This window comes from Eptatretus burgeri, chromosome 2 (assembly GCF_056783735.1).
Source record: "Eptatretus burgeri isolate ZD-2024b chromosome 2, Ebu_testis_v1, whole genome shotgun sequence".
NCBI classification, from domain to species: domain Eukaryota; kingdom Metazoa; phylum Chordata; class Myxini; order Myxiniformes; family Myxinidae; genus Eptatretus; species Eptatretus burgeri.
This window is the reverse complement of record NC_140962.1, coordinates 138,930,032-138,957,140: the sequence shown is the minus strand read 5'-3', so window position 1 is coordinate 138,957,140 and position 27,109 is coordinate 138,930,032. Positions and strand designations below refer to the sequence as shown.

Genomic DNA, 27,109 nt, shown 5'->3' with positions numbered 1-27,109 from the left:
AGTTGCTAACCCATTACTTGTTCCCTGAAAAAGGCCTTTTTTAACAACTCTGACATTTACATTATTTTTCAGTTTTTGGTAACCTAAACTTTTTTTCTTTTTTTTCAACCTCTGGCAGTTTTCTGCTTAGCTTTATACCATTTCAGGTTATTCACTGGACTTGAACTGCTTAAATTTCAGTAAAAACTGGAAAAATGGGAGTGTTCTAAAACTTTTGACCGGTCGTGTGCATGTCTGGAGAGTATTTGTGTGGTGTATGCTTGTGTGGCATGTACTCATGTGCATTTGGAAATGGGGAAAAAAGCACACCCGAAGTTTCTTATTGAGAGTTAGACTATTATACTACTACTACTGCTAGTACTACTATGAGTCATCGTTTTCGTTTCACATGCAACCTGTGGCCACTGGTTGCATAATTTCTGGAAGTGCCACTGTGCTGCTTATACAGTGCCCCTGTTCCCAGTAATCTGGTACTCATTTTACCAATGTCGGAAGGATGACAGGCTGAGTCAACCCACCTGCTGTTATTTCTGCCACACAACAGGGCCTTGAACTCAAGACCCTAAGATCTCAAGCCAGCCATCTTAATAGTTAAGCCAACACGAGGCACTACTACTGCTTTACTATGACTTCTACTTCTACGACTATTCTACTATTGTTCTACTAGATCTGTTCTACTATTCACCGTTCCTCTTCATCGTCCTCCGTAACTTTTTATTTTGTTTTGCTTTGGTTATCTGAATCTAGTTGGTTAATTTGGTTATTTTTTTCTTTTCACGTTCTGTTAGGCTTGATTATTGTTTTTGTGTTCAGGCCTAGTCGGGCGCTTGGCGTGCCCTTGTCACTAGTCACCCAATGATGGCGTTTATATCGCTAATGTACTCACATATTTTATTGTTTTGTTTGGCACACTTTTGGTAAACGAGTGGGAGAGTTATTTTGTTAATAACGTGGTTTTCGTCGTTGGAGGTATAATTATTTAGGTATCATGCCTGCGAGAAAAGTGGGTTGAAGTCGCTGATGGCACTTCTATTGCAAACACGTACACCCATTTCAGTCCTTAACAAGGAAACATGGTGTGAGATGCGAGTGTTGGGAGAAACTACCCAAATAGAAGTGTACAGTGTTTGAGTGCAATGGCTAATGTTGTTGGTTCATCAGCAATAGTTGCAGCCTCGAAGATGTACGGAAGAGCTGTGTTCTTTCTCAAATCCGAGGCTGCAGCAAATAAGGTGATTGAGAACGGGTTATTTGTCCAAGTCAAACTGCTTTCAAACCTTGGTACACGGATCATCCTCTCTAACGTACTTCCTTTTATTTCCGATCATGTAGCGGTGCCATTCTTGGAGTGATTGGGAGTGCTAAGATCGTCCATTAGGCATGTGCCTCTGGGATATCGTGAGCCTGTCCTACCCTAGGTCATATCTTTTCCTTCAAAAAACAAGTTTCCATTGCACTGAATAATGACACTGAATTTGAGCGATCCTTTGTTATTCCTTTTGAAGGAAGCAATGATAACGTTTTTTTTAACATGGCTAATGATCCTTGTTGTTATAGACAAGATATGCCTGGTGTTGGCTTAATGTTTAGGGTGGTGGGCTTGGGATCCGAGGATCCTGAGTTCATATCCCACTCAGCTGTTGAATTAATTCCAGGTGGGGTTGACTCTGCCTGTCATCCTTCTGAGGTCAGCAAAATGAGTCCTAGCTTGCTGGTACTCACAGGATTAGGTATCCTGTGTCGGAGTGGCGACCCATCCAGTCTTGTGCCCGATAGCCAAGGAGACTGCTTAAGCAGCACCGATGCTCTGCACAGAGTATGGTCCCAATGGATGGATGGATAGACAAGATGAGATATTTTTAAAGGATACTTGAAGGGGTATTTTTGAGGAGAACTTGGTAACATATGTCACTACCCTAATTTTTGGGGGTGCTGAATCCAAAAAGTCCAAAAGGATGCCAAGCTCTATTTTTAGTCTTTGATCTTCAAAATTGAAAAACAAAATGCCAAATACGTAGGTGCAAGGTTGACCCCCGTCCGACCAGTAATTGTGGACCCCGGGCCTAAATTTTGATGTCTTTATGGAAGCTGGAATTCTGGGCCAGAATGCAATTGAGCAAGCAATGGCTGGGAAGACATACCATAATGCTATGTGAGCACATAAAATTACTTTGAAAGCCTTGTGGCATACACTGGGATCAAGCTTCCTTAACATTGTTGAAGCTGCTGACAAGCAATTATTACTTCCACCACTGAAGGTGAAGGAGATTATGTTTTCACCCCTTTCTGTCTGTTTGTCTTTGTCTGTTTGTTTGTTTGTGTGCAGGATATCTCAAAAAGTTGTGGACAGATTCAGACAGAACTTGGTGGACAGGTTGGGTGTGTGACAAGGAAAAATTGATTCAATTTTAGTGAAGATCCAAATCTGGATCCGATAATTTTTTAAGTGATTCTTCACCATTGAGAGATTGCGCTAAACCGATGTATGTATGTATGTATGTATGTATGTATGTATGTATGTATGTATATATATTTCACGATATCTCAAAAAGTTTTTGAAGGATTTTGATGAAACTTGGTGGACAGGTTGAGTGTGTCACAATGATGAAATGATTCGATTTTGGTGAAGATCCGAATCCGAATCTGGATATGAGAATTATTTAATTTTTAAAGTGATTCTTCACCATTGAGATCGGGCCAAAAATGATATAGTATTGTATAGCATGATATTTCAAATATGTATTGGGCCCGATATGTTCTTGTGGATCAGGCATTGCGTGGCGGAGGTATACGCTCCACCGAGTGCCCTTCTAGTTTGATGATGTTTCAAATGCTGCTGTTGGTTTGGCTGCTGCTAAGACCCTGATAACATTGCTTAGATGCCATCGATTCAGCACAGTGATGGAAGCCTTTCTAGAAGGAAAAGAAGAAGAGAACATCAACTTCTCTTTCTAGTTTGGATATATAGAAATGGCATCAATACTTCTCATGTTCACACAAGCTCCGCATGATGGGATATGAGACTTGCACCTGCACTCTTACAACTGTGGTAGATGAGGTCCTGTATACCTGGCAGAGATGAGGATGTTACCAACAGAAATATTGGCAGAGTTCCAGCAGGAGAACTTTGTCATTAACCGATCTGCCAACAAATTTAACCCAGTTGATCCAGACCAGGCACAAGAGTGTATCAGTGGAATTGGGAAGAAAGGAGGAGGGATAGTTTGCATCACAAAGACAACCTCTGCCAAAGCCACTGGACTCTCTCCGATAATTATCTGAGGTCCTGCAATGCAGCAGATACCCATGAGATGTATCATATCTAACCCAGTGGCATAGCCAGTCATAATGAGGCAATGCTAGGAAGACATCAGTGAGACAACAGAGATGAGCAATCATTAGTCTCGATGCAAAAGAATTTACAAGTATTCGCATCTAATGTGCATCCAACTGTGCTGCAACAGATTGCCACAAAAGATCTTGGAAATGAGAAAAGCAGAGGCTCTGCTAAATGCCAGAAAGCAAGGTCAACAACAACTGGATACATTTGTGAAGGACGGCCTTCACGGACAATCCTGAACACCTGGAAGTCATTCTATATATATTCCCATAAAGAGGAACAATGTCCCACGTTCGAGACTGCATGAAGTGGTACAGCACAGCAGCGAAACAAAATAAAACAAGAACACTGTTCTAAAAGCAGACTGGAATGTTCTGTAACACGTAACGCCTTATCATATCTCATGTGTCTGGTCGTAATATTTACATTGACAGCATCCTCAAACATGAAATAATGCCTGTACCACTTGCTCTTGCGCAGATGAATCGCAGCTTGAGAACGGGGAACAAATCCATGTTTGCTGACATATTGATTTCAGACATTGAATTTCCTGCAACACTCAATCTTTGTGGTTAATCTGTCTGGGTTGGTAAATCTGCATGTCTGGTGATAGATCGGCAGGCAGGAGTTGTCTCCATTGGAAAACCAAGTGGTTCAAATACATTTGGTGATTTAGCATATGTTTCGTCTGTCTTACAGTCAGACTCACCATTTTGGCGCATATGTTATATTTGTTCAGTATAGATTTTTAATCTATCAAAACAGATATGCGGCAAAGGTGAAAAAAGACCACACCAGCAATACGACATGTGATTGAAGGAAGAGATGTTCCACTTCAAAATTATTGGTTAAACTTCAATACCTTGTCACAAGGTAGAACCTTGCCTGATTCCAATCAGAAGAGATATTGGCAAATGCGTGACGTGACAAAGAAAATGCCATGACCAGTGGATTTGCAGATGAACAGGAAGTCACGTCATCTCATGCAGCCACTTATAACTTCACCACGCTTGGGACAACACACGAGGAAGCTGATACACGGCTTGTTTTACACACCATGAATGTCCATTTTGATGCAATGGTTGTACCAGCATGGAGTACGGATGTCATTCTTCTACTTGTATCACATTTCAGCCATGTGAATGTTCACCACCTCTGGATGATGACCGGAACTGCAAAGGAGAGAAAAATATATACCCGTTGATGCTATCTATCACAAGTTTCCACCCAGGGCTACCAGTGCATTTCTGCCATTCCATGCTCTTACCGGCTGCGATACAACATCGTACATCTGTGGTCACACATAGCGGTCAGCTTGGAAAACATTCCTCCATCACGAGGAGCTACTCGGTGATTTGGAAGAAGAAAGCCTGATGCCCAGGAAGCTTGTCAGTTCCTGACTCCTTCGTGTCTCTTCCCGGCTATTGTTTGGATTGAATTTTGGAAGACAGCAACTTGAAGGGGCATTTTTGAGTCTAAATTGGTAACGTGTTTCTACTCCAATTTTGGGGAAACTGAATCAAATCCGGTTTGATTGGCCTGAACCCTGTTCTGGTGGCGGAGTTGCGCTGTAGATCAAAAACTCAATTTCTCACTCTGGGTGTACTGCTCTTACACTTCCCAAACCCCAGGAGTACTTCTGGCTGCAATTTCCCCTCTGGTCTCACCTTATGTTTGTCATTGTGTTGTACCGTCCTCCCAACAGTGATGACTCCATCTACATCTCTCCCAGATGGCATGGACCAACTTTTAATCACTCATCCCAACTCTCTCTTCCTTATATGTGATTTCATTTGTCACCTTGCCAATTGGCTGGGTATTGGTACCTCTCTTACCAGCCATATAACACTTCTGCAAAAGACTTCTGTGACTCCATTGGACTGGCTGACTATGTGAATTTTCCCACCTGGATTTCTCCCAATGGCAAATCTTCCCTTCTGGATTTGGTGATGACCAACTTCCCCACCAATGTACCTTGCTCGTCCTCTGCTTCAATTGGCTCACCTGATCATGTGCTTGTGAAGGTCAACATCTCTCTGGACATTCTCAGAGAACAGCCTCAACGCCGGCGAGTCTGGCAGTTCACTTAGGCAAACTTCAGGACATCACACTTCAGGATTGGTCTCCTATATCTACCACCCCTGATATTAATTCAGCTTGGGAATTTTTCCACAGAAACCTGCACGTATTAATCCCATCTCATTCTTAGTTATCTTACCCATTCTCCTGCATTTCTTACTCTGAATCCTGTGGGGAGGCACTTGCTTTAAAACAACTTGCAGTCTCCTCCTGGAAGGCAAATCCAACCAAAGGCAACTTGGCAACCCTCAACATTCATGGAAAAGTTTCTGGAAACCTTCAACTTTGACTCTGCAACTAGATAGGATGGCATCAGCTCACGTGTCCTAAAAACCTGCTCTGCTGCTCTTGCGCTTCCTCTCTCTGCCCTTTTCACCATGTCATTTACCATAGGTCATCTACCATCTGCTAAGAAATCAGCTAACATTACAGCATTATATAACAATAGGACCATCTGTCCTGAAGCTCACCTGGATCAGAAGCAACAGTCAGTTAACCCCCTCCCCCACCCCACAGACCCCCTTAGACCCTGATTTTTTTTAATGTTGTGAACAAATTTTGGTGCATCACGGGTGATGAAGGTTGTGGTCAGGTTTCATTAAAATTGTGTGTGTAGTTCGAAGAAGAGAGCAATTAACTGTTTTTTGGGGGGGGGTGGTGGGGAGGGTCAAACCCTGCCCTGTAGACCCCCTTAATGAGCACAGATTTTTATGCAGACAAACTTTGGTAAATCACAGGTAATGAAGGTTGTGGTCAAGTTTCATCGAAGTCGTGTGTGTAGTTTTGAAGAGGAGAGCAAACACTTATTTTGGGGGAGTCATAAAAACCCCCTGTCGACCTAAATGAGCGCATATTTTGACGCAGTGAATGCTCTTTCATTAGGCATCAGATATGAAGCTTGTAGCCAAGTTTCATCAAAATGGTTTGTTTAGTTCAAGAGATAATGACTGAAGTGTTTACGGACTGACTGACTCACTGACTAACTCACTCACCTACGGACACTGCTCGGTCAAATAAGCTCATCTGACTGAAGTCCAGTTGAGCTAAAAAGTTGCAAAAAACGGATCCCCTTAACTGCAGACCAATTAGCTTCCATCCAATCAGCAAGGTCATGGAATCCATCATTGCAGTTGACATAAAAATCATTCATTTTTTCCAACAGCCTCATTTCAGATCCTCAATTCCGATTCAGACCTGGTCACTCTACTTTGGACATGCTGCTTCTACTCTCCCAACAATGGTGGAGACCCTCAATATCAGACATGAGCCTCTGGACATATCTCAAGGGCAGTTTCTCTGGACATATCTCAAGCTTTTGATACAGTCTGGTATCCTGACCTGCTCTCCAAACTCTCTGCCTATGGAATCCAAGGCCAATGGCACACATGGCTTACTGACTTTCTCCACTCGTGTAGCCAACATCATTCTTTCTCCTCTCTCTGTCAAGGCTGAAGTGCCACAAGGCAGTGTTCTGGGTCCCATCTTATTTGTAATTTTCATCAATGTTCTCACTGACTCTCGAGAAAATCCTCTTCATCTCCTTGTTTATGACTCCACTCGAAGCCGTGGCATTGCTTAACCTCCAACACAGGCAGCAGCCTCTTCCCTCTCCTCAGACCTTGACAAAATCACAAACTGGTCAACACACTTGGAATATGCCTTACAATCCTGAGCTCTCTCTCTCTCTCTCTCTCTCTCTCTCTCTCTCTCTCTCTCTCTCTCTCTCTCTCTCTCTCTCTCTCTCTCTCTCTCTCTCTCTCTCTCTCTCTCTCTCTCTCTCTCTCTCTCTCTCTCTCTCTCTCTGTCTCTGTCTCTGTCTCTCTCTCTCTCTCTCTCTCTCTCTCTCTCTCTCTCTCTCTCTCTCTCTCTCTCTCTCTCTCTCTCTCTCTCTCTCTCTCTCTCTCCGAAAGGACCATACCGCAAACCCTCCCATCTACTTTCTCAACAACCCTCTCAAAGAGGTTTAGTGTCTCAAAGTCTTGGGTCTCACTCTCAACCATTATCTCTCATGGGCAAGCCACATTTCAAAGTTGGCCTCCAAAGCCAGATGCCGACTGGGCATCTTCCGTCATGCAAAGTCATTTATTGGCACATCTGAGCTCCTATCCACCTACGAGGCTTTCATCTGCAGCTTGATTGAGTACTGCTCTCCCCTCTGGGCTGGCTTTGCTGCCTCACATCTTGCTGAGCTTGACACCATGGAAACCAAAGCTTTCAAGATCATTCAACTCTCTCAATAAAGCTGAGTCTATGGGATGATCACTTCAACATCGCCGACAGGTCGTTAGTCTCTCTGTGTTCTTCTGCCTCATTTCTGGTCTTACACTGTCTGCCTTTTCCATGCTTTGTCTCCTCCCCCCCCCCCCTTCCCGGGTATCTGCAGGATGCATGCGGTCCACCAGCAATCCCCTCCTGGTGAGACTGCCCAAATCCAGAACCACTGCTCACCTCCACTCATTCATTCCTCTTTTTTCACACCAGTGGAACCACCTTCCACACTCTCTTCAATCGCATTCTTCAAGATCTTAAAGGGTCTTCAGGTCTTTGTGGGTCTTAAGGGTCTAAAGGACCTTAGGGGTCTAAAGGGTCTTAGGGATCTTAAGGCTTTTGGGGTCTTCAAGGTATTGGAAGTATTAAAGGGTCTTCAAGGTCGTAAAGGGTCTTATGAGTCTAAATTCTAAAGGGTATAAAGTGTCTTTGGACTTTTAAAAGGTCTTTGGGGTCTTTCGGTCAGACTTGGTCTGTGTGCCAAATGTGGTGGTTGTCGACACAGTGGTCTTTGCGAAAAATGTGAACAGACACAGACAGACGGATGGACGGACGACAAATTAATCTTTAACATTAATTACAAAGTCTGGGAAATCAGCTGGCTAAGATGATATATACACAGAATTCCTTAAGAACCTTGGGCCAAAAGGTAAAGCATCCTTCTTTACTGATGTCCATCAGTCTGGCACCATTCCTTCGATGTGGAGAGAGGCTAACGGTTATTACGCTATCCAAGCCAGGGAAGCTGCTGGATGACCCTTCAAGCTACCGACCAATATCATTACTCCGCACATCATACAGGTTGTTTCAGCATCTTCTGCTAAGCCGTATGTCATCGCTAGTTGAGCCTTTCATCTCAATGAAGCAGGCAGGAATCGGACCAGGGAGAAGCTCTGTAGATCTGGTCCTGCTTTAATAACATACATTGAGGCTGCGACCAATGCTCTCTCAAGAGTGCTGTTAGCAGCTTATGTCACAGTTTGGAGACATGGGCTCCTTCTCAAGACAGCAAAGCTCCTTCCTTGCCATACAGCCATGCGAGTACCAGCATCTATGCTTAGCAACCATCGTATCAGAGTCTTACTTGAGGATATGATCATTGCACCAAGAACTCTGAATGATGGTCTCCCCAAGGATCAGTGTCAGCCCCAATACTTTTCAACATATATACAAGTGACCTACCTGTGACTACTTCACGAAACGTTGTTCATGCTGATGATCTCGCTCTTGCCTACCAATCATGCCGTCTTGATGATGTGAGCAGAATTCTGATGAACAACCTCATGGTTTTGGAGGAGTATTTCACTAAATGGAGACTCTGCCCCAATCCATCAAAAACTGCCGTCACTGCCTTCCATCTGAGTAATCACCTGGCTCATGCCAAACTACATGTTTCCTTCTGTGGTAAGTCGGTCCAGAATGAACCACACCCCAAATGTCTTGGAATCATGATCGATCGCAGCCTGACATATAGTACTTCACCTCAAAATTCAGCTTGGTATCCACAACTTGATTCAGTACACCCAAATTAGCTTAGAGAGACAGGTCACCAACTTCAACTCAAAAATGCCCCTCGGGCTCTTAAAATGAGCCTTTTCAAGAATTTGGTTTTGACTTATTTATCAGGCTAAGGATCACTTGAGAACACACTGCCCCACTGTCTTAAAAAAAGTTTCTGCTCCTCAGTGCCCTGACAGGCCAAGGGAAGTTGGATGTGTTACTCCAGATACAGGAGTACCTGCTCCTTGATGTCCTGAAAAGTCTAAAGAGAATGAAAGTATAACTTCAGAAGTTTATGTGCCATCTCCTGGTCCCTGCTTATCTTCTGCCATGGATTAATGGCAGACGATAAAGTTGGAGAAAAGGGGAAAAGCGTGCAGGAGAGAAAATCAGAACCAGCAGACGAGGGGGCTGTTGATCACGTTGGTACCTTTGAAGATAGAACTGATATGGACTTGGCAAAGCGATCCACAATGTCAATTGTTCTGGAAAAGATAGAGTTGGTTACTCAACATGAACAAATGGAAGAAGAAGATGATATTGTTCCTCAGGTAACAGATCATGAATGTGATCAACTGTCACATGCAGAGAGAGGCCTACCAAAGAGTGAATCAGAGAGATAGAGTATCCATTACCAAACCCAGTATGGTAATGATGACTGATTTGGTGGCATCTCCTGTCTTTGCAGAGTCAAATTAGACTGACATGTTTGTCATAAAGAAGGTACTTCCCAACGCACCAATAACAACTTTATTGAACCTTCAGAATAAACCAGTGATTTCTACATCCACGGTGGCAGTTCTGCAAGAAAGGAACACCACCGAAGGTTTAAATGAATCTGCAGAGACCTTTATTGTTGAAATAAAACATGCAAAAGGAACCAATCATGCAAGCATCTCAGGCTCTGTTCTTCATCGCACGGCCCGCGAGCCACTGGCGGCCCCTGTTGGCATAAAGTGTGGCCCCTGACATGTGGCCGATAACACACAAATGCGAAACACCCCATCATAATCCACCATAAATGCTATCAAATTGACTCCATGGTTTCAAATGAGTGTTCCAATGCAAAGCATAAAAGCAACATAACTACATCAGGATATGGTTACAGTGGACAACCAATTCTGCTTTCAGCCCAGTTAACCACAACAAAGAAGAGTATGTGGAGGCAGGGCCTCGTAGCAGCCATTATGGAGTGCTGCAGACAGTGTGGCAGCTGTCACACTGATGTCTTGTCAGTAAAAGTACCCCCACCCCCTCTAAACCAATCGTGAAGATCACTGGTCTAAGGCATCGCCTGTACTGTCTGAGGTCTCAAGTGTTGTCTGCATCCACGATATGCACAGATGGGAAGTTGACAAGCACATTCCACCAAAAGCACCTCAAACGGAAAAAAAAAAACTCCTTGTCTCCTTAAATGTAGCATCTTCAATTCCGACAGCTTTGCCTCATGGGGAAACAATGGCTGGATCATGAATACAGAAGCCTGTGCAAGATCTTTTTTAAAGTAACGACACGGTAGAAGATTTGGCACACAGTGAAGACGTACCAGAGGGGAGAGACCATGAGCTCTCAGACAGTGAACATGATGGGAGCATTGGTGACTGTGAAGGAGATCAAGAAGTGATGATGAGCTGAGTCAATTGGAAATGCCTTCAGGGTGTCATTCTTGTACTCCTGGCTATGAGGTATTAGAATTCCTCAGAAAAAAGTTTCCACAGTTGGAAGAAAGTTGAAATTGTCTTTAAATGGTGGAAAGACTATAACTTACTAGTGCATTCCCTGTGCATAATGAGAAGAGAAGGTCACAGAAGTAAAGCTTCTGGCTTGGCTGAACAAGTCCAAGTCAGGAAGTTTCTTTCAAAGTTGAGCTATGGGTCTAAGAATGAACTGGCTTAGGCTGGGGCTTTCTACTTTATAAAACATCGAACTCTAAATTACACAATGATGGCAACAGGTTTTCGTCTGGGATCATTGAATGTTAATAGGTGTATAGATGTGTTCCGATTACACCAGGTATTGTCCTGCTTGAAGGAGAAACTTGGAGTAGCCCTTCCACGGAAGACCCACACAACTCAAGATGCTGCCTTCTGATGGAGAAGTCAATGGCAACATCCTGTGGAGTGGCTATCCTCTTCTCATCAGTTTTTCAACCTGATATACTTGTAAATGAGCTCCAGATTAGGCCATTTGTTAAGGCGCTGTCACACCTTGACGTTTTAGCCAGCAATGGCAACGTATAAAAATGTATGTAAAACGTCGGCGTACGCTGAAGTTTTGATGTTTTTTTTAAGTTTTGGTCGTATTCATAACGTGTTGGTCGTATGCATAACATATTAGTAACGGGCACAGAACGTTTCGTTGTCTTATAGATAACTTATACCAACGAATGCTTAGCCTGTTGTCGGCGTTCACAACCTATGCCCAACGATAGTTTAACTTAGGCATAGCGCGCTGCACGTATCGCCGACAAACTCGTGGCGTAGCCTGTTAAAAACCTGCCGCACGCCGATTTAAATCATAACCGCCTGAAAATTGGAAGTGTCAACATCGCAGTCACACCTTGACGATTTAGCCAGCGTATGCCGACCTATGAAAAATGTGTCTAAAACGCCGGCACACGTCGAATATGGTATGGGTGAGTTGTGTATACGTTAGGAGCACGCTGAAAAACAATGAAGTACGCTGGCATATTACGTGGTACGTCTAGCACGTCGTGAAATTTCAAGCATGCTGAAAATTTTACGACGTACTCGACGTATGGCTCACAAGGTCCGCATACGCTGGCATAAGTTCTCGGCACGCTCTGCGATCGTTGTTACACGTCGGACACACGTTACTGGTAAGTTACTCATAAGTCGAAACATGTCGAGGTAATGTTTAGCAGACCTGAAACTTAATTTTTAACCTATGAGTAACGTGCTTTGAACCTATGAGTAGCGTGCTTTGAACCTTTGTGTAACGTATCTCAAACGCACATTGTCATATGTAGACGAATTTGATTGACGTCTTCCGGGCGACCACAGAACTTACTGAACGCATTTCTAACTTACATCTACCGTATAATGGCGATTTGGCAGCGTTTAGGTGAATTGGTATATACAAATGGGCTTCACAAGAGGAACCCGTCAGTGTTCCAGACTCCATGTTGAGTAGATGTCAATGTCAGTAGTATCAATAGTAGCAGTATTAGGTGAGCGTGTCAGTAGTAGTAGTAGTAGTAGTAGTAGTAATATTGGTAGTAGTAGTAGTAGTATTGGTTGTAATAGTAGGTCCATGTCAGTAGTAGTAGGTGAGCGTGATGGGGAGGATGTGGGTGATGATGGATCCTTGTTGTGTCCACGAATAGGAGACTACTTTGCACCATTGTTCGATGTTCTTTTCAGCTAATTTTTTTTACCTCATTCCCACGATGAACTATTTTTTTGTTTCAGTTTTTAAAGTATTCAAAACGACTTGGACAAATGCATAATGTACTAGTAATGAACACAGAACACTTCGATAACTTACAGATAAGTTATACCAACGATTGATTAGCGTGTTTTAGGCATCCACAACCTATGCCCAACGATAGTCTAACGTATGCATAGCGTGGCAGCGTATCGTCGACGATTACGTGAGGTTTTCTATTCATAGGCTGCAACTTCACTTTTAATAAATGGCTGTCACTCGCCTATTGTTTTTGGACGCTGGTGCTCGGCAATTCAAATCGTTTTCATTGAACGAGTTAAATCGCTTCCACAGCACTGCAGTCACGGCACCAACAGCAGCAGGCTCAGTGCCAGCCTCATGCCAGGCTCAAGTGGATCCCTGTATAAGGTGTACTGCTTGGTTATCCTCGGACCCACTCTGGCTAGCAGCTCGTCGAACATCGCTGGGGGCATTCGCAGGAAGTTGATGAAGGATGCATGGTCCTCGTTCTGGAGTTCCACCATGAGCTGGTCATATATGCCGTAATGGCGTCGCTTCCCGATCCATGGTCTCACCCAGTTCCTTCTCCTCCGTTCACGTCTTCTTCTCCCGGCTCTATTGGCACGCAACTGGTGCAGTGTCAACTCGATGAGGTGATGTTGATGTTGGAGGACAGGTAGGTATTGTCGTCTCAGCCTTGCCGTATCCTCCATCTCTTGGAATGACATGGACATGTACTCACCACGGTCTAAAAAAAGACGGGTTCCTCCTGCGAAGCCCCTTTTTATATACCAATTCCCCAAATCGCTGCCAATACGCCATTATACGGTATCTGTAAGTTAGAAACGCCTTCAGTAAGTTCTGTGGTCGTCCTGAAGACGTCAAATACGTCTACATACGTATTTGTGCGTAGGACATGCTTTACAAATAATTCCCAAGCACGTTACTCATAGGTTATAAATAAGTCATGGGTACCCTAAACATTACTTTGACACGTTTCGACGTATGAGGAACTTTCAAGTAACGTGTTGCGAAGTGTGAACAACGTTCGTGTAGCGTGCTTACAAAACGTTACTCATAGGTTAAAAATAAGTTTCGGGTATGCTAAACATTACCTCGACGTGTTTCGACTTATGAGTAACTTACAAGTAACGTGTGTCGACGTGTGTCAACGATCGCATAACGTGCCTACAACTTATGGCCAGCGTAGCGGAACGTGTGGGTCATACGCCGGCAGACATCGTAAAATTTCAAGCATGGAAAAATTTGAGGACAACCCAAAAGTACGTTTAAAGCCAGCGTACGACGACGTATGGCAGTGTTTTTCAGCGTGCTCTTAACGTATACAAAACGTACCCATAACGTATTCGACGTGTGCCAGCGTTTTAGACAAATTTTTCATAAATCGGCATACGCTGGCTAAATCGTCAAGGTGTAACAGCGGCTTTACATAAGTGGGCCTGTTGGTCCATTGGACAAAATTTTAATTTTCATTCTTCTTCATGGCTTTGTAGCACACCTGCCTGCTCTACTGCTTGAGCATTAGCGTGCCTTTTCACCAAGCTTAGATGTGCTTGGGCCGGGGAGGGATTATATGTTCGTTATTATTATCGCCAAATGATACTATCATTATTGTTGTTAATATTACTAGTATTAATTAATATATGCTTTGTTTTTGTAATTTATTTATTTTGTGATTAGAATTCCATGCCGTGGAAGGACCAATTAAGCTGCTCTATACACCTTAATGTGGCGTGCATTTAAAGAACGGGAATTATTCCAGATCCTTTATAGTTACTTAGCGTAATCAACTCAGGAGGTCATGACGATCATTTTGGTGTATCACATTCCACATCAGAAAGCTCCAGTAGAACTTCACAAAAAAACATGCCACACACTCCTCCCCCACCCACAGACACACACACACACACACCTCATCCATTTATAATATTGTTGCGGAAATGGCCCTTAGTATGCTACTGAATATAGGATTAGCTCAGATCCCCCATTAAATGCATGTTTAGCCAGGCTGTTTGGCAACATGGACGTTACATGTGTGTCGGGAGGTGTCACAGGCATATTTGTTTGTACAGTGGTGGTGTGCCGAGGGCTTCTTCTTCTTCTTCCCCTCTCCGGACGAGTCCCTGCCCAGTTGGCTGAGAGGGAGTGGCCAAAAAGAGGAAGTGAAACTAAGGGGAGGAGTTTGTCGGCTTCCTAAAGGGGAGGAGCCAGTGGGCAGCGAACGGAGACCTCTTGGAGTAGTTCAGTTGGGGGGAACAGTCGGTTTCGAGGCGTACTCGGACTTCGAGGCGAGAAGGAAAGGAAAAGGTGGAAAAGAACTGAGAGGACCTGGCTGCTGTGTGCGTCTGGAGTCGGCTTTGAGAGGAGGTGATCGACAGGTTCAACCTGCGTCTAACGACGGAGCCTCTGACTGTCCCGACTCACCTCACGGCTCGACGACGTTTTGGAATCCCATGGACCCAGCCTGCCGGAGCCCGGAACCCCGATTTGGCCTTGTCTGGTGAACAGGCCAGGCCTGGACTTGTATGCTGGACCTTGTGAGAAACCAGCTGGCGCCCACCGTCGATCTGGCGGTCTTGTGCCATCGACCTTACGCGGGGTGTGAGCGCGCGGAGGCCGTGTGCGGTGCGACAAAGGAGGGTGAGCGCCATCTTGCCACACGGCGTGCTTGAGCTTGGGGGCTCGAATCCATGAACATCCGCTTGTTACGAGCAACATTCGTGCTTTTGACACTTTCCTCTCGTCCATGAAACATCACCAAGTACTCTGTCTTGTCTGCATGTTGTTTAAGGCATATCTCGGTAGGGACCCCCTCGAAACCCGTAATCTGTAGTTCCCTAGCTAAGAACGGGTTATAGATTGATAAAAACATTGTCGTGAATATTTTGCTTGTGTTGTGTTCCCCGATGTTCCCCAATAAATCTGGCTGATTCGTATGAAGTTGCCGCTATGGATCAATTTGTGTCGCGTCGAGGAACGATACGTTCAATTGGTATATAAAACCAAAATGGTTACAGACTGGCAGAAAACGCTCGGCATCTGACAAAACCAGTCTGTAACCAGGGTCTATTTCCCCAACTGGTAAGGTCCAGGGGTAAGTTGGTATCGCGATTGAAGACGTGTGACCCGAGGCCTGTGCCGAGCCAGCCGGTGTTATAACCCCAGAGATGGCGGTGGTGAGGGTGGCGCCGAATCTGTAACGTTTGGCGCCAAGACTCGGGTGAGAATCCCGCCACCGCTGAATCCTTAACAATATATTTGAAAATACAGTTTAAAGATGTTGTTATTAACCTCGTGAACATTTATGCACCATTGTTAGACCTGTAAGAGTGCGTTTCTTTGATCACATGCGAATATTTATGCTCACCTTGCCTGGCAAAGAATGTGTAATTATAATTGGAAGGGTCTTCAACTACACTCTCAATCCCTCCCTTGATCGAGTAGGTCAAGAGCCGCATTGTCCTCCTGCAAAAGTCTTGCGCAAAATGATAATGCTGATTAACCTGAGAGATATTTGGCATATGCAGCACCCCCACAGACACATCATTCAAATGTACAAGTATATCTCACATTCCCGACTAGACAGAATGTATTTGTCTCACCACTGATGCAGGAATGTCAGTGGTATGAAATTTTCACATCTTACAGATCATAATTTGACCTGGATAAAGCTTTATGGGGCTGAGACAAGGCATTGAACTGAGTTTTGGCACTTTTTATTTGTTTTTTTTTTGTTTTTTGGCACCAAGATGTCATTGAAAGCCTGGATCTTAGTTTTGACCCAGGAAACCCATAATCCCAGCGGCACTGACTCCTCATTCAGCACCTCGAGGGCCCCCAAAAGGATATCTGGAGTCTCTGCAAAGATGACTGCATCATCTGCGAAATCAAGGTCAGAGATCTTGACATTGCCAAACGATGCACCGCAGCTTGATCTCTCCGACATCCTCCCCAGAATCCAATCCATCCAAGTGTTGAAAAGTGTGGGGGCCAGTACACACCCCTGACGAACTTCAGTAACAACTGGAACTAAGTCAGAGATGATACCACCACATCTCACAGCGCTCTCAGTACCAGAGTATAGTTCAGACATCAGGTCAGTCAGTTTTGGTGGCACCCCACGAAGACCAAGAATCCTCCAGAGGGCATCCCAATTCACTGAATCAAACGCTTTACAAAGATCCACATACGCTGCAAGAAGCCCCTGCCGAAACTTTTGTCTGTGTTCGGTGAGGACCCGAAGAGCAAGGATATGGTCAATCATTGACCTCTTTGGTGTACAGCCTGACTGCTCTGGATGCTGGTGCTCAAGCAGATGGTGGTGAACCCTATCGAGAATTATCCAAGCAAAGACCTTGCCCAGCACTGAGAGCAACGTCACCCCTCGGTCGGTCGTTGTTGCATGCCAATTGTAGATACGAATGATCTTAAATGCCTTAGTTTCCACAGCGTGAATCCGAGAAAGGTGAGAGGTGGGAGGAGCAGCCCAGAGGGGAGGGCAGTACTCCATCAGGCTGCGGAAGAAAACTTTGTATGTGGTCAGGAGCTCAGGTGTGCCAAGGAAGGACTTTGCACGACGGAGGATTCCCAGACGGCGACTGGCTTTGGAGGTGAGCTTGGAGATGTGGCTTTCCCAGGAAAGATCATGGCAGATAGTGAGACCTAGAAGCTTGAATGAAAGGACTTTTTCAACAGGATTGTTAAGAAAGCAGATTGTGGCAGGGGGGGGGGGTTTCCAGAGGGTCCTTTCGGAGATACATAGTAAGAGTGTGAGATTTGTCAGTATTGAAAGACATGTTCCACATGTTGGACCAGCTTGTGATTCTATCCAGATCTGCAGAGAGTGAAGAGGCTGCTGCTTGCCGATCTGAGGGATGACAGATGGTACGGCATAGCATGGAGTCATCAGCAAGGAGATAAAGAGGATTTTCCCGAGAGTCGGAGAAATTATTGATGAAAACAAGAAAAAGAACAGGGCCCAGAACACTGCCTTGAGGAACTCCACCCTGGACAGGAAGAGGGGATGAGAGAATTCCAGTAAGGGTCACACATTGACTGCGCCAGGAGAGAAAGTCTGCGAGCCAAGAGTGGAGATTACCTTGGATACCATAGGAAGAGAGTTTGGTGAGCAGGGCGGGGTGCCAGACTGTATCGAGAGCACGCAATATGTCTGGAGAGATGGCTCTGATTTCATGTCTGGCATTGAGGACCTCCATCCATTGCTGTGAAAACAGGAGCAGCAAGTCCAGGTTAGTGTGTCCTGGTCTGAAACCAAATGGATGATCAGAAATCAAGCCATTGGAGAATAGGAAGGATTTAATGTCAGAAGCGATGATGGATTCCATAACCTTGCTGATGATTGGGAGAAGGTTGATTGGTCTGTAGTTGCAAGGATATGTTTTTAGCACCTTTTTTATGAAGGGCAGTAATGTTTTCTGATTTCCAAGCAGTTGGCAGATGACCTTGAGCAAATGAGAAGGTGAATAGAATAGAGAGAGAGGGTGAGCAACAGCAGCAGAGCAGGTTTTTAGGACAGGTGGGCTGATGTCGTCTGGACCGGTTGCAGAATCTGAGTCGAGGTTTGACAGCAAACTCTCCACTTTCTCTGAAGAAAAGGACACAGAGTCCAGGGACAGCTGGGTGCGACTGGGTAAGGTGGGTACAGAAAGCGATGGGTTTGGGACAAAATATTTAGAAGCAAACATGGAGTTTAGACATTCAGCCTTTTCACATACAGTGTCTGCTGTGCGGCCATTTGAGGTAAGGGAGGGAATGGAGGGGAAACATACACCAGAAACAGATTTGATTAGACGCCACCAGGATTTGGCGGAGGGAGAGAGGTTTGAGAGTTCAGACTTGAGATTAAAAAGATGTTGTTTTCTGGCTCTCCTGAGGATAGAGTCACACTTGTTTCGAGCTTTGTGGAAGGAACTGAGATTCCCCTCAGTTGGATTTGCCTTCCATGAGGCGAAAGGAAGGCGAAAGTTGTGTCAGGTTTCCTTTATAGGGTGCACTACACCCATTTTTTTCATCGATTTAAAACGTTGCCTTTTCTATGGTATTGTGCCCTGCTGGAATTTAAAGTGGCTTTCATCTTTTGACGTTCCAATGATACCTGTCAACATTAATGTTTAATTTCCTTCTAACTCGGAGACCACAGCTCCACTGCTATGCATGACGTCCTCATGCCTTTCAGTATGAGATTTAACTTCCAACATGAACACCCACCCTGGACCCCCGACCAGCCAGTTCTGGTCCTTCCTCCAATCAATCCCTGACAAAAGAAAATTATCATGACATCTGATGAAAATTTCAGCAGATTTCTATCAGATCTTAGAACAAGTCATCAAAGATTTTTGAAAGGGATTCAGTTGTCAGTTCTCCACCATCCTACATCAAACCATGCATTTCACTCCGATCTTTCCTACTTTGTGTGGCCATCTGCCAGATCCATATCCATCTGTTCCTCTCATTCCTATTGTCAGTAAATACACAAATTTTGTTTGTTTGTATATAAACATATCAGTTTTTCTTTTCTTTAGAGTAAAGGTGAATGCATGAAGTGACATTTAAAACCTTCACTTATCCAAACATTTTGGCTGGTGTATCCCAACCGTGCACACCAGCAGGGTGTCACTCTGTGCATGGCTTAGTCCTGCCCAACACTCTTGCTGGTCTGGATTCCTAAAACAGCCTCCTGCATGGAATGAATCGGTCTTAATCTAAATAAGCAACCTCTCTGCTTCACTGGAAAAGAAAATAAAGCAAACAATACCATGGCCAGAGCTAAATGTTCTTGGAGTGAATCATTGTTGAGCCACAGTTGAGCTGAAAGCTTGCTGTGGAAGGTCACAGACATTATCGAAAGGAGATCATCTATTTGTAATGTATATGGCTGGCAAGGTGACCTACAGGTATGCACACTCACCTCTTCGCTATCTCGCCTGGGTCTGAATCTCAACCCAGCTATAAACTGTCATCCTGGTGTCTCACAGTCAAAACCACTGCATCAAAAGTGGTGGGGGACTAACTCCAGCCAAGAAATTGCTTGAGCATCCTCATGTGTCTAGTGGCTCAAAGATTCTAAATGAAGAATAATTTATAACGTGTCTAAATACGGCAAAACCTTTGACTCCTCTCCATCCATATGTATGCATCCAAACTTCTCGACTCCTCGCCATCTCCATCCAAACTCTTCCTTGTATGCTCCCGCCATATGCCTCTTCCCTTCCCTACATCATACCCCTTCCAAACCTCCATCCCTTATCTCCCCCTCCTCCCACACATCACAAATCTTCCTAATTCTCCTTTCGATCATTTTTCCATCTTTCTCTCCTCAATTTTTATTTTTTTCATTTTGCCTTAACCCTCACCACTTCCCTTGCTGATGGTCCTAAGATAATAGATAGATGGCCCTTAATGGATCCAGACAGCCATGAGTATCAGTCACCTTTGGAATGGTTAGCCTCATACAGTACAGCAGAATGTTTTGAATTTTACTTTTCTGTTTACTATAAGCGATTGATGCTGGAGGCAGATGATATGGTCAAGTTAAAATAATGAGCAATCCACTTCACTCTCTGCAGGTGTTTCGTGAAGCACAGCAGCAGGTGATGAAGATTGAGCGCTGCGAGCTGAGGAATGCTGAACGTCCGGCCGAGGATGGAGATGAGGGCAGTAGTCAAAACAAAGGGTCAGCACCACCACGTCTGTCTCGACACGAGCATCGCGCCTTAAAAACCCTGGGCCTCATCATGGGGGTGTTTACAGTCTGCTGGCTACCCTTCTTCATCATAAACATCATAGACCCTTTTTGCAAGTGCGTGCCTCAGACCATACTGGTGCTTTTCAATTGGTTCGGCTACGCCAATTCAGCGTTCAACCCGATAATTTACTGCCGCAGCGAGGATTTCCGGGCAGCCTTCCGCAGGCTGCTCTGCCCATGGCAATTCTCAGACTCGTGGGCAGACAGGTGGCCAACCCGAAAACTGCTGTCCGGGACTATGGCCAACAAACATTTGGAAAAGGTCACCCGCAAAACGTCGGTGGCCAACAATTAAACCAGGAAAATGATCAACTCGAAAATGGAGCTTTACCCTCACTTGGTCAGCAATGAAAATGACGTGTATTTGGGATTATCGGATCAATGAGTGCCCGTATTGGCCTGTGGGTTGAGGAACTGCACTTTAGATTGTCAAGATGTTCCAAGGGCATGGAAAGGGATGATATATAAACGTTGAGTCAACGAATAAGGCGTGGAGGTAAACGTTGGACGATGGTTGTTTATACTATTGCAAAGTAGCTGCAACAAAAGCCCTGACAGGAGGAGTGGATGGTTTATTTGCTAAACATTCAAAAGGATGTCTCCCTCAATGGTGGTGCTGCCCCACATATGAAAGGTCAATGGATACTCATTGGTCACGGTAGTTGATTTCCAAATGAAGATGACAGTTTCACTCTCAGCGACTTAACAACAAACTCATTCTTAATTCGTCAACTGCTGTTACAGAAAAAAAAAAAAAGTTTTTTTTTTTTTTTTTAGTTTAACAAAAAGTTTCCTTTTGTTCAGCAACTGAATGCTAATGTTACAATGGTGGCAAAGTCTGCATTTTAAGGATCATTTCTGGATATACGTTTCTCCAATGAAAAATTCAATTTTTTTATAAGTAATTTAAAAAAACAAACAATGTTGACAGGTCAAGCACATGCACTTTAGCTCAAAGACCAAAGTACTGCATGTGGTTATGTAAAGCTATAGGATAAGGTGCGTAGAAATGGTACTTTAAACCCTTGCTTCTAAGACTAAAATGTGTGGCCATACAAGATACCCACAAACCTTGGCCCTAAAATCTAAATGTGTGGTTATATAAGAAACTCATGAACCTTGCCTCTGAGGCTAAAATATGTGGCCATACAAGACATTAATGCAATGTGTGGCCATACAAGATACACATGAACCTTGGCCCTAAAGTCAAAATATGTGGCCATACAAGAAGCTCAGATCCTTGGCCCGAAAGTTAAATGTGTGGTCATACAAGATACTTCTGAATATTTGCCCTAAATTCAAAATGTGTGGCCATATAAGATGCTCATGAACCTTGGCCCTAAGGCCAAAATGTGAAGCCCTATAAAGTACAACAGCTGTGTTCAGTCTTGGTCAGCAAAACGAAATCAGCATAAAGCATCGTTTTACAAACAACCTTGGTATATCGTTTAACACCACATAGCACGGAGGTCATCAGGGAGCAAAGTGAAGCAGGATGCCTCCTTTTATCAGGAAGCAAATTGATTCAACACGTCATCTGTGACATTATTACTTCAAGGTTGACGGGGGTCAAACATGTTTTTTGGAACAGCAAAAACATCTTCAATGAGACACCCCAGGTCAGAGTGCATCATCCCCAAGCTCAAGTGATAATTATACTTTACGGTCCAAGAAGTCCATTGGCAGACTATTTTTTTTTTAGGCGGTGGAGGTCATTTTCTACACCTATTTAACCACTACAATGGCAATGACCATGTATTGCTGAGCACACGGAATGTCAGGCATTGTAAGCCATTACCAATCATGGATGAAGAAGCCTCGAAACTGCATAAAAAGAATCTGATAAACTGCCACGTCATCGTTTCCTTTTCAGTGAGCAACTGGTACTGCAGTTGAAAACTAGAACGGCACTCGGCAGAGCACATACCTCCGCCAGGCTAAACATTTTACGTTTTGTATCCCACTGGTAAGCCGGATCTGCATCCAAGATCTAATCAGCTTGTTCTTGTCACCCACCCATCTCATCCACCAAGTTTCGTCTGAATCCGTCCACAACTTTTTGAGATATCGTGCTATTTATCGTTTTTGGCCCTCTCTCAATGGTGAAGAATCAGTTTTGAAATTCTTGTATCCGGATCCGGATCTTCACCAAAATCGAATCAATTCAGCCTTGTCACACACCCAACCTGTCCACCAAATTTCGTTCGAATCAGTCTGCAACATTTTAAGATATCCTCCTCTCAGACAGACAGACAAATGGAGGTGGAAACATCATCTCTGGCCATCTTGGTTGGTGGAGGTAACAACTTTCCTGAAATTTTCCACCTTGATTGTTTTAGAATGGAAAACGATTTCTACCGATGTAAATGTTCTATGCAATGGTGGTTTCGGCTTATTGCGAGACGTTTCGGACACAGCGCGAACGATCACCCATCAAATCATTCACCTGCTCTATGTCTTCCTTGATGGAGCTTCACTCCATCCTACTTGTGACCATCTTGGCCGCTCCACAGCCAAGAGGGAGCCAGAATTGTTTACATGGAAAATAAAAGAACGCTTCTCATTTGGTTTTACTTTTGTTTTCACGAAACACCTTCAGCTACTTTTGAGGCTTGACTGCTAGTACAAGTACTGGCAAAGTGTCGTTAAAGAGGACGGTCACCTTTGTATCCCTGATAATTAATCAGGTCTTCATTTTGGAATACTGTTAGATGAACCCTGAGGACTGAGAATGAAGAAAAGGAGATCGAAATCCGATTTGAAAACGGCTGCTTTGGATTTAGTATCGAGGTGGCGTAATGATTGGATCGTTACACGGGGGTGCTTCACCAAAGCACCACATGGGCTTAAGGATTGGAAAAAAAGGTCATGCTACAAAAAATTGAATAACCTGTTATTCTGTTGACGTCATCATCTTTTAAATATCTTGTAAATTGGTATGCATTCATAAAGATCGACTGTTAAATTCCAATTGGGGCATTTAGAAATTGAAATTATACTGTTTTGTTGTGTTTTTACAAGACAGTTAAGAGATTATGATGTCACAATGATGTAATCTCACCTATTGTATCAGTTTAATGGATATGATGACATCACCATTGAATTCCTTAACCTCAAAAACAAACTGTGACTTAAAATCTCACCTCGTCCAGGAGCATAGAAAGTCCCGTGGGAATTTTTTTGATGAAAGCATGCCACGACTTTGGATATATGAAGGGGGGCCAAATAAACAATACAAACCATGATGGCAGTCAGGCAAACTGTTCTGGGGTCTGCAATGAATTAAATTATTGAAGTCTACCTCTAAAATACCAGTTTGGATTTTATTTTTTTTGACAATTTACAAGTATTATTGATTGAATTTATTTTTCAAATTCAAATTTATTAAAAAACACAAATATACTAACTCCCTATAGTGTGTATGCAGCCAGACACATATTATATACACCTTAATGGTACTCATAAAGGACACACATTTTTGGAGGTAACTTCAAATGGACAGCTCATCAACCTCATCCTCCTCATCTTCTGTATCGTGTTCTTCCTTGTGTCCTTGTGGGCCACATTGTCACATTCATCATCTAGGTCGGAACATCCATAAATATCCATACAACTGAAGCCTGCTTTGAGACATGTCCATTTTGCTGTCTGGCATCGTGACTAGTTGCAGTTACTTTTTACCAAGGTGAGTACCGATTTTGGGGCTGAAAGTTGTATTGTCATGATTGGGACCCATGTTCTTCCTTATAGTGTCCAGCCATAATCGCTGGGCGGTGGGATGTCAGGATTTGCGGTAATGTCATTGTACCACACAATGGCTTGAGAATGCAAGTTGCTTGGTGAAGAGCAAGCATCCTGTGATGGTGGTAGCATTTCTGATTGTGATTGCTTTTTTGAGAACATCCACCATCGCAACTTCTCCACTGTCACAATCGAGATCTCGGGTAGGTATACTATGCAGATGAACTTTTCAATCGCATGAACAGTGTTGTCCATAGGCAGTGGGGTTGTGCCAAGGATACCAATGCCGTCATCACTCTCATGTTGGAATGCTTTCCAGAAAGCAAGTTTTCTCTTTCCAGTAAAACTGCCTGTATTGTTCGCTCCACTGAGAACATGAAGCATTGGCAAAGCAGCAGTTCTACTAGGTCCAAGGGCCTCATAGATGGGTAGAAGTGGGATGACACAAAGCCTCTGACCAGCTACGGTGACAAAATAGGTGTTCTAACATCATTCTGGATACCGACGGTGAACTAACATGAACACATCAGTGTCTGGTGGATGAATGGTGATACTGGATGCTCCACAAGCTGTTGCATCCATAGCATGTCCCAACATATTTGTATCTGCTTCCTCCTGGTTGCTTTCAAGGTAGTTCATATTTCTGTGAGTTGCTTTGTACTGAGATCCCCATGCAAGGACTACATGTTTCTCATCAGCCATCATTTTCCATTAACTTCTTGGCCAGGTTGCAGGTGTGTTCCATGTTTGTGTTGTTGCTTAACAGGAGTTGCTTCGTAAGAACATTCACTATGTTGGTTGTATAATTTATATGGTATGATATAACTGACTGACGTCCTTGCCTTCTGTCACGAACAGCTGTCGTCAAAGACATGGGCACATCTTACTGGTCAAATATGAGGAGCATTTCATCCACATTGTTGTATCTGCTGAGTATACGGTTTAGGAAGTGTTCAGCCAGTTGATTGCAGTTCTTTATGTGTACTGGTTTGTCCAATGATTGGACTTCTGCCATTGCATCTGCAAGTGCTGCCTTTACTCCAGGATCTCCAATACTGTCGTCTGAATGGTTACCTCGATTACAAATTTCACCTTGAATGTCATCTTCAGGTTGGTTGGAGATGTCATATCTTGATTCATTGATTTCAGGTAGCTTTTCCAGAATGCCCATCAGGCTACTCTTCAGTTGACAGTGCAGCATTGAAACATCCATTGCAAACATCAACCATGGCGCAACTGATAGCTTGTACTTTCCTGCAGTTTTAGTAAGGTTGATATGTGGTCTAGATTTTGAGGCCAACATCATATGGGTGAAAAGGTTCCGGTCTTCTTGAAGCTCAATGATCTTGACTCTGGTGTTCAGTTTCAGTTGCTTTCCCGTAGTTTTCCATGTCTTTAGTTGGTGTTTCTTCATTAGGGTCCATATGTTAAATGTGTCTGACTTGATGCGGTCCTTGATAAATCCTTCGAATAGCTTTCTACCAATGGTGTTCTGTTCGCAGAGATCGTTTCGCACTTTCTCAGGCATGATTTCCTTTTTCACCAAGTTGTACAGTTCATCACTATCATCTGTAAACGGATTGGTGAAGCTCTGGATAGCTGCAGTGTGGGCTGTTATCTTCTTCTCGTGCCGCATCAACACAGTCAGAGAAACAGCATGATGATGCATGTGGTTAGGAGAGGAGAAGCCAGCTACTCGGTGAGCTTCTCCTGAAAGCTGTACTCGTTCAAGCGCGACGCCAAATAACCTTGTGTGAGCATTCATGATAAGGGTGATGAAAAAAAAACAGGAGATGAACAATTGAACATTTCAAACATGAAAACAATGTATGGGTGGAGTTGGGTTAAAAAAAAACATTACATGAGTGGAGGAAGGTTAAAAAAAAAACATTACATGGGTGGAGGAGGGTTAAATAAACATTACATGGGTGGAGGAGGGTTAAATAAACATTACATGGGTGGAGGAGGGTTAAAACAAACATTACATGGGTGGAGGAGGGTTAAATAAACATTACATGGGTGGAGGAGGGTTAAATAAACATTACATGGGTGGAGGAGGGTTAAAAAAAAACATTGTATGGGTGGAGGAGGGTTAAAAAAACATTACATGGGTGGAGCAGGGTTAAAAAAAAAACATTGTATGGGTGGAGGAGGATTAAAACAAACATTACATGGGTGGAGGGGGGTTAAATAAACATAACATGGGTGGAGGAGGGTTAAAAAACATTACATGGGTGGAGGAGGATTAAAACAAACATTACATGTGTGGAGGAGGGTTAAATAAACATTACATGGGTGGAGGAGGGCTAAAAAAAAAACATTGTATGGGTGGAGGAGGGTTAAAAAACATTACATGGGTGGAGCAGGGTTAAAACAAACATTACATGGGTGGAGGAGGGTAACAACAAACATTACATGGGTGGAGGAGGGTTAAATAAACATTACATGGGTGGAGGAGGGTGAAAAAAAAACATTACATGGGTGGAGGAGGGTTAAGCCAAACATTACATGGGTGGAGGAGGGTTAAATAAACATTACATGGGTGGAGGAGGGTTAAAAAAAAACATTGTATGGGTGGAGGAGGGTTAAAAAACATTACATGGGTGGAGCAGGGTTAAAAAAAAAACATTGTATGGGTGGAGGAGGGTTAAAACAAACATTACATGGGTGGAGAAGGGTTAAATAAACATAACATGGGTGGAGGAGGGTTAAAAAACATTACATGGGTGGAGGAGGATTAAAACAAACATTACATGGGTGGAGGAGGGTTAAATAAACATTACATGGGTGGAGGAGGGTTAAAAAAAAAAACATTGTATGGGTGGAGGAGGGTTAAAAACATTGTATTGGTGGAGGAGGATTAAAAAACATTACATGGGTGGAGCAGGGTTTAAAAAAAAAACATTGTATGGGTGGAGTAGGGTTAAAAAAAATTTATTTGTATGGGTGGAGGAGGATTAAAAAACATTTTATGGGTGGAGCAGGGT

General features: G+C 43.7%; 1 protein-coding gene across 5 annotated transcripts in view; it reads left to right on the top strand.

Moving 5' to 3' along the window:
* The window catches only part of LOC147033279 (beta-2 adrenergic receptor-like), a 96,149-nt gene that overhangs the window by 48,210 nt on the left and 20,830 nt on the right, over positions 1-27,109 (top strand). For 3 of the 5 annotated variants that reach the window (XM_085871510.1, XM_085871512.1, XM_085871511.1), the window contains exon 2: positions 20,203-20,309. The exons of 1 other annotated variant lie outside the window; for it this stretch is intronic. In XM_085871510.1, coding sequence (XP_085727636.1) covers positions 20,203-20,309 — 107 coding nt within the window. Of the gene's footprint in view, positions 1-20,202; positions 22,945-27,109 lie in introns of those variants that run through there. One more of the 5 variants, XM_085871508.1, reaches the window with a different exon arrangement.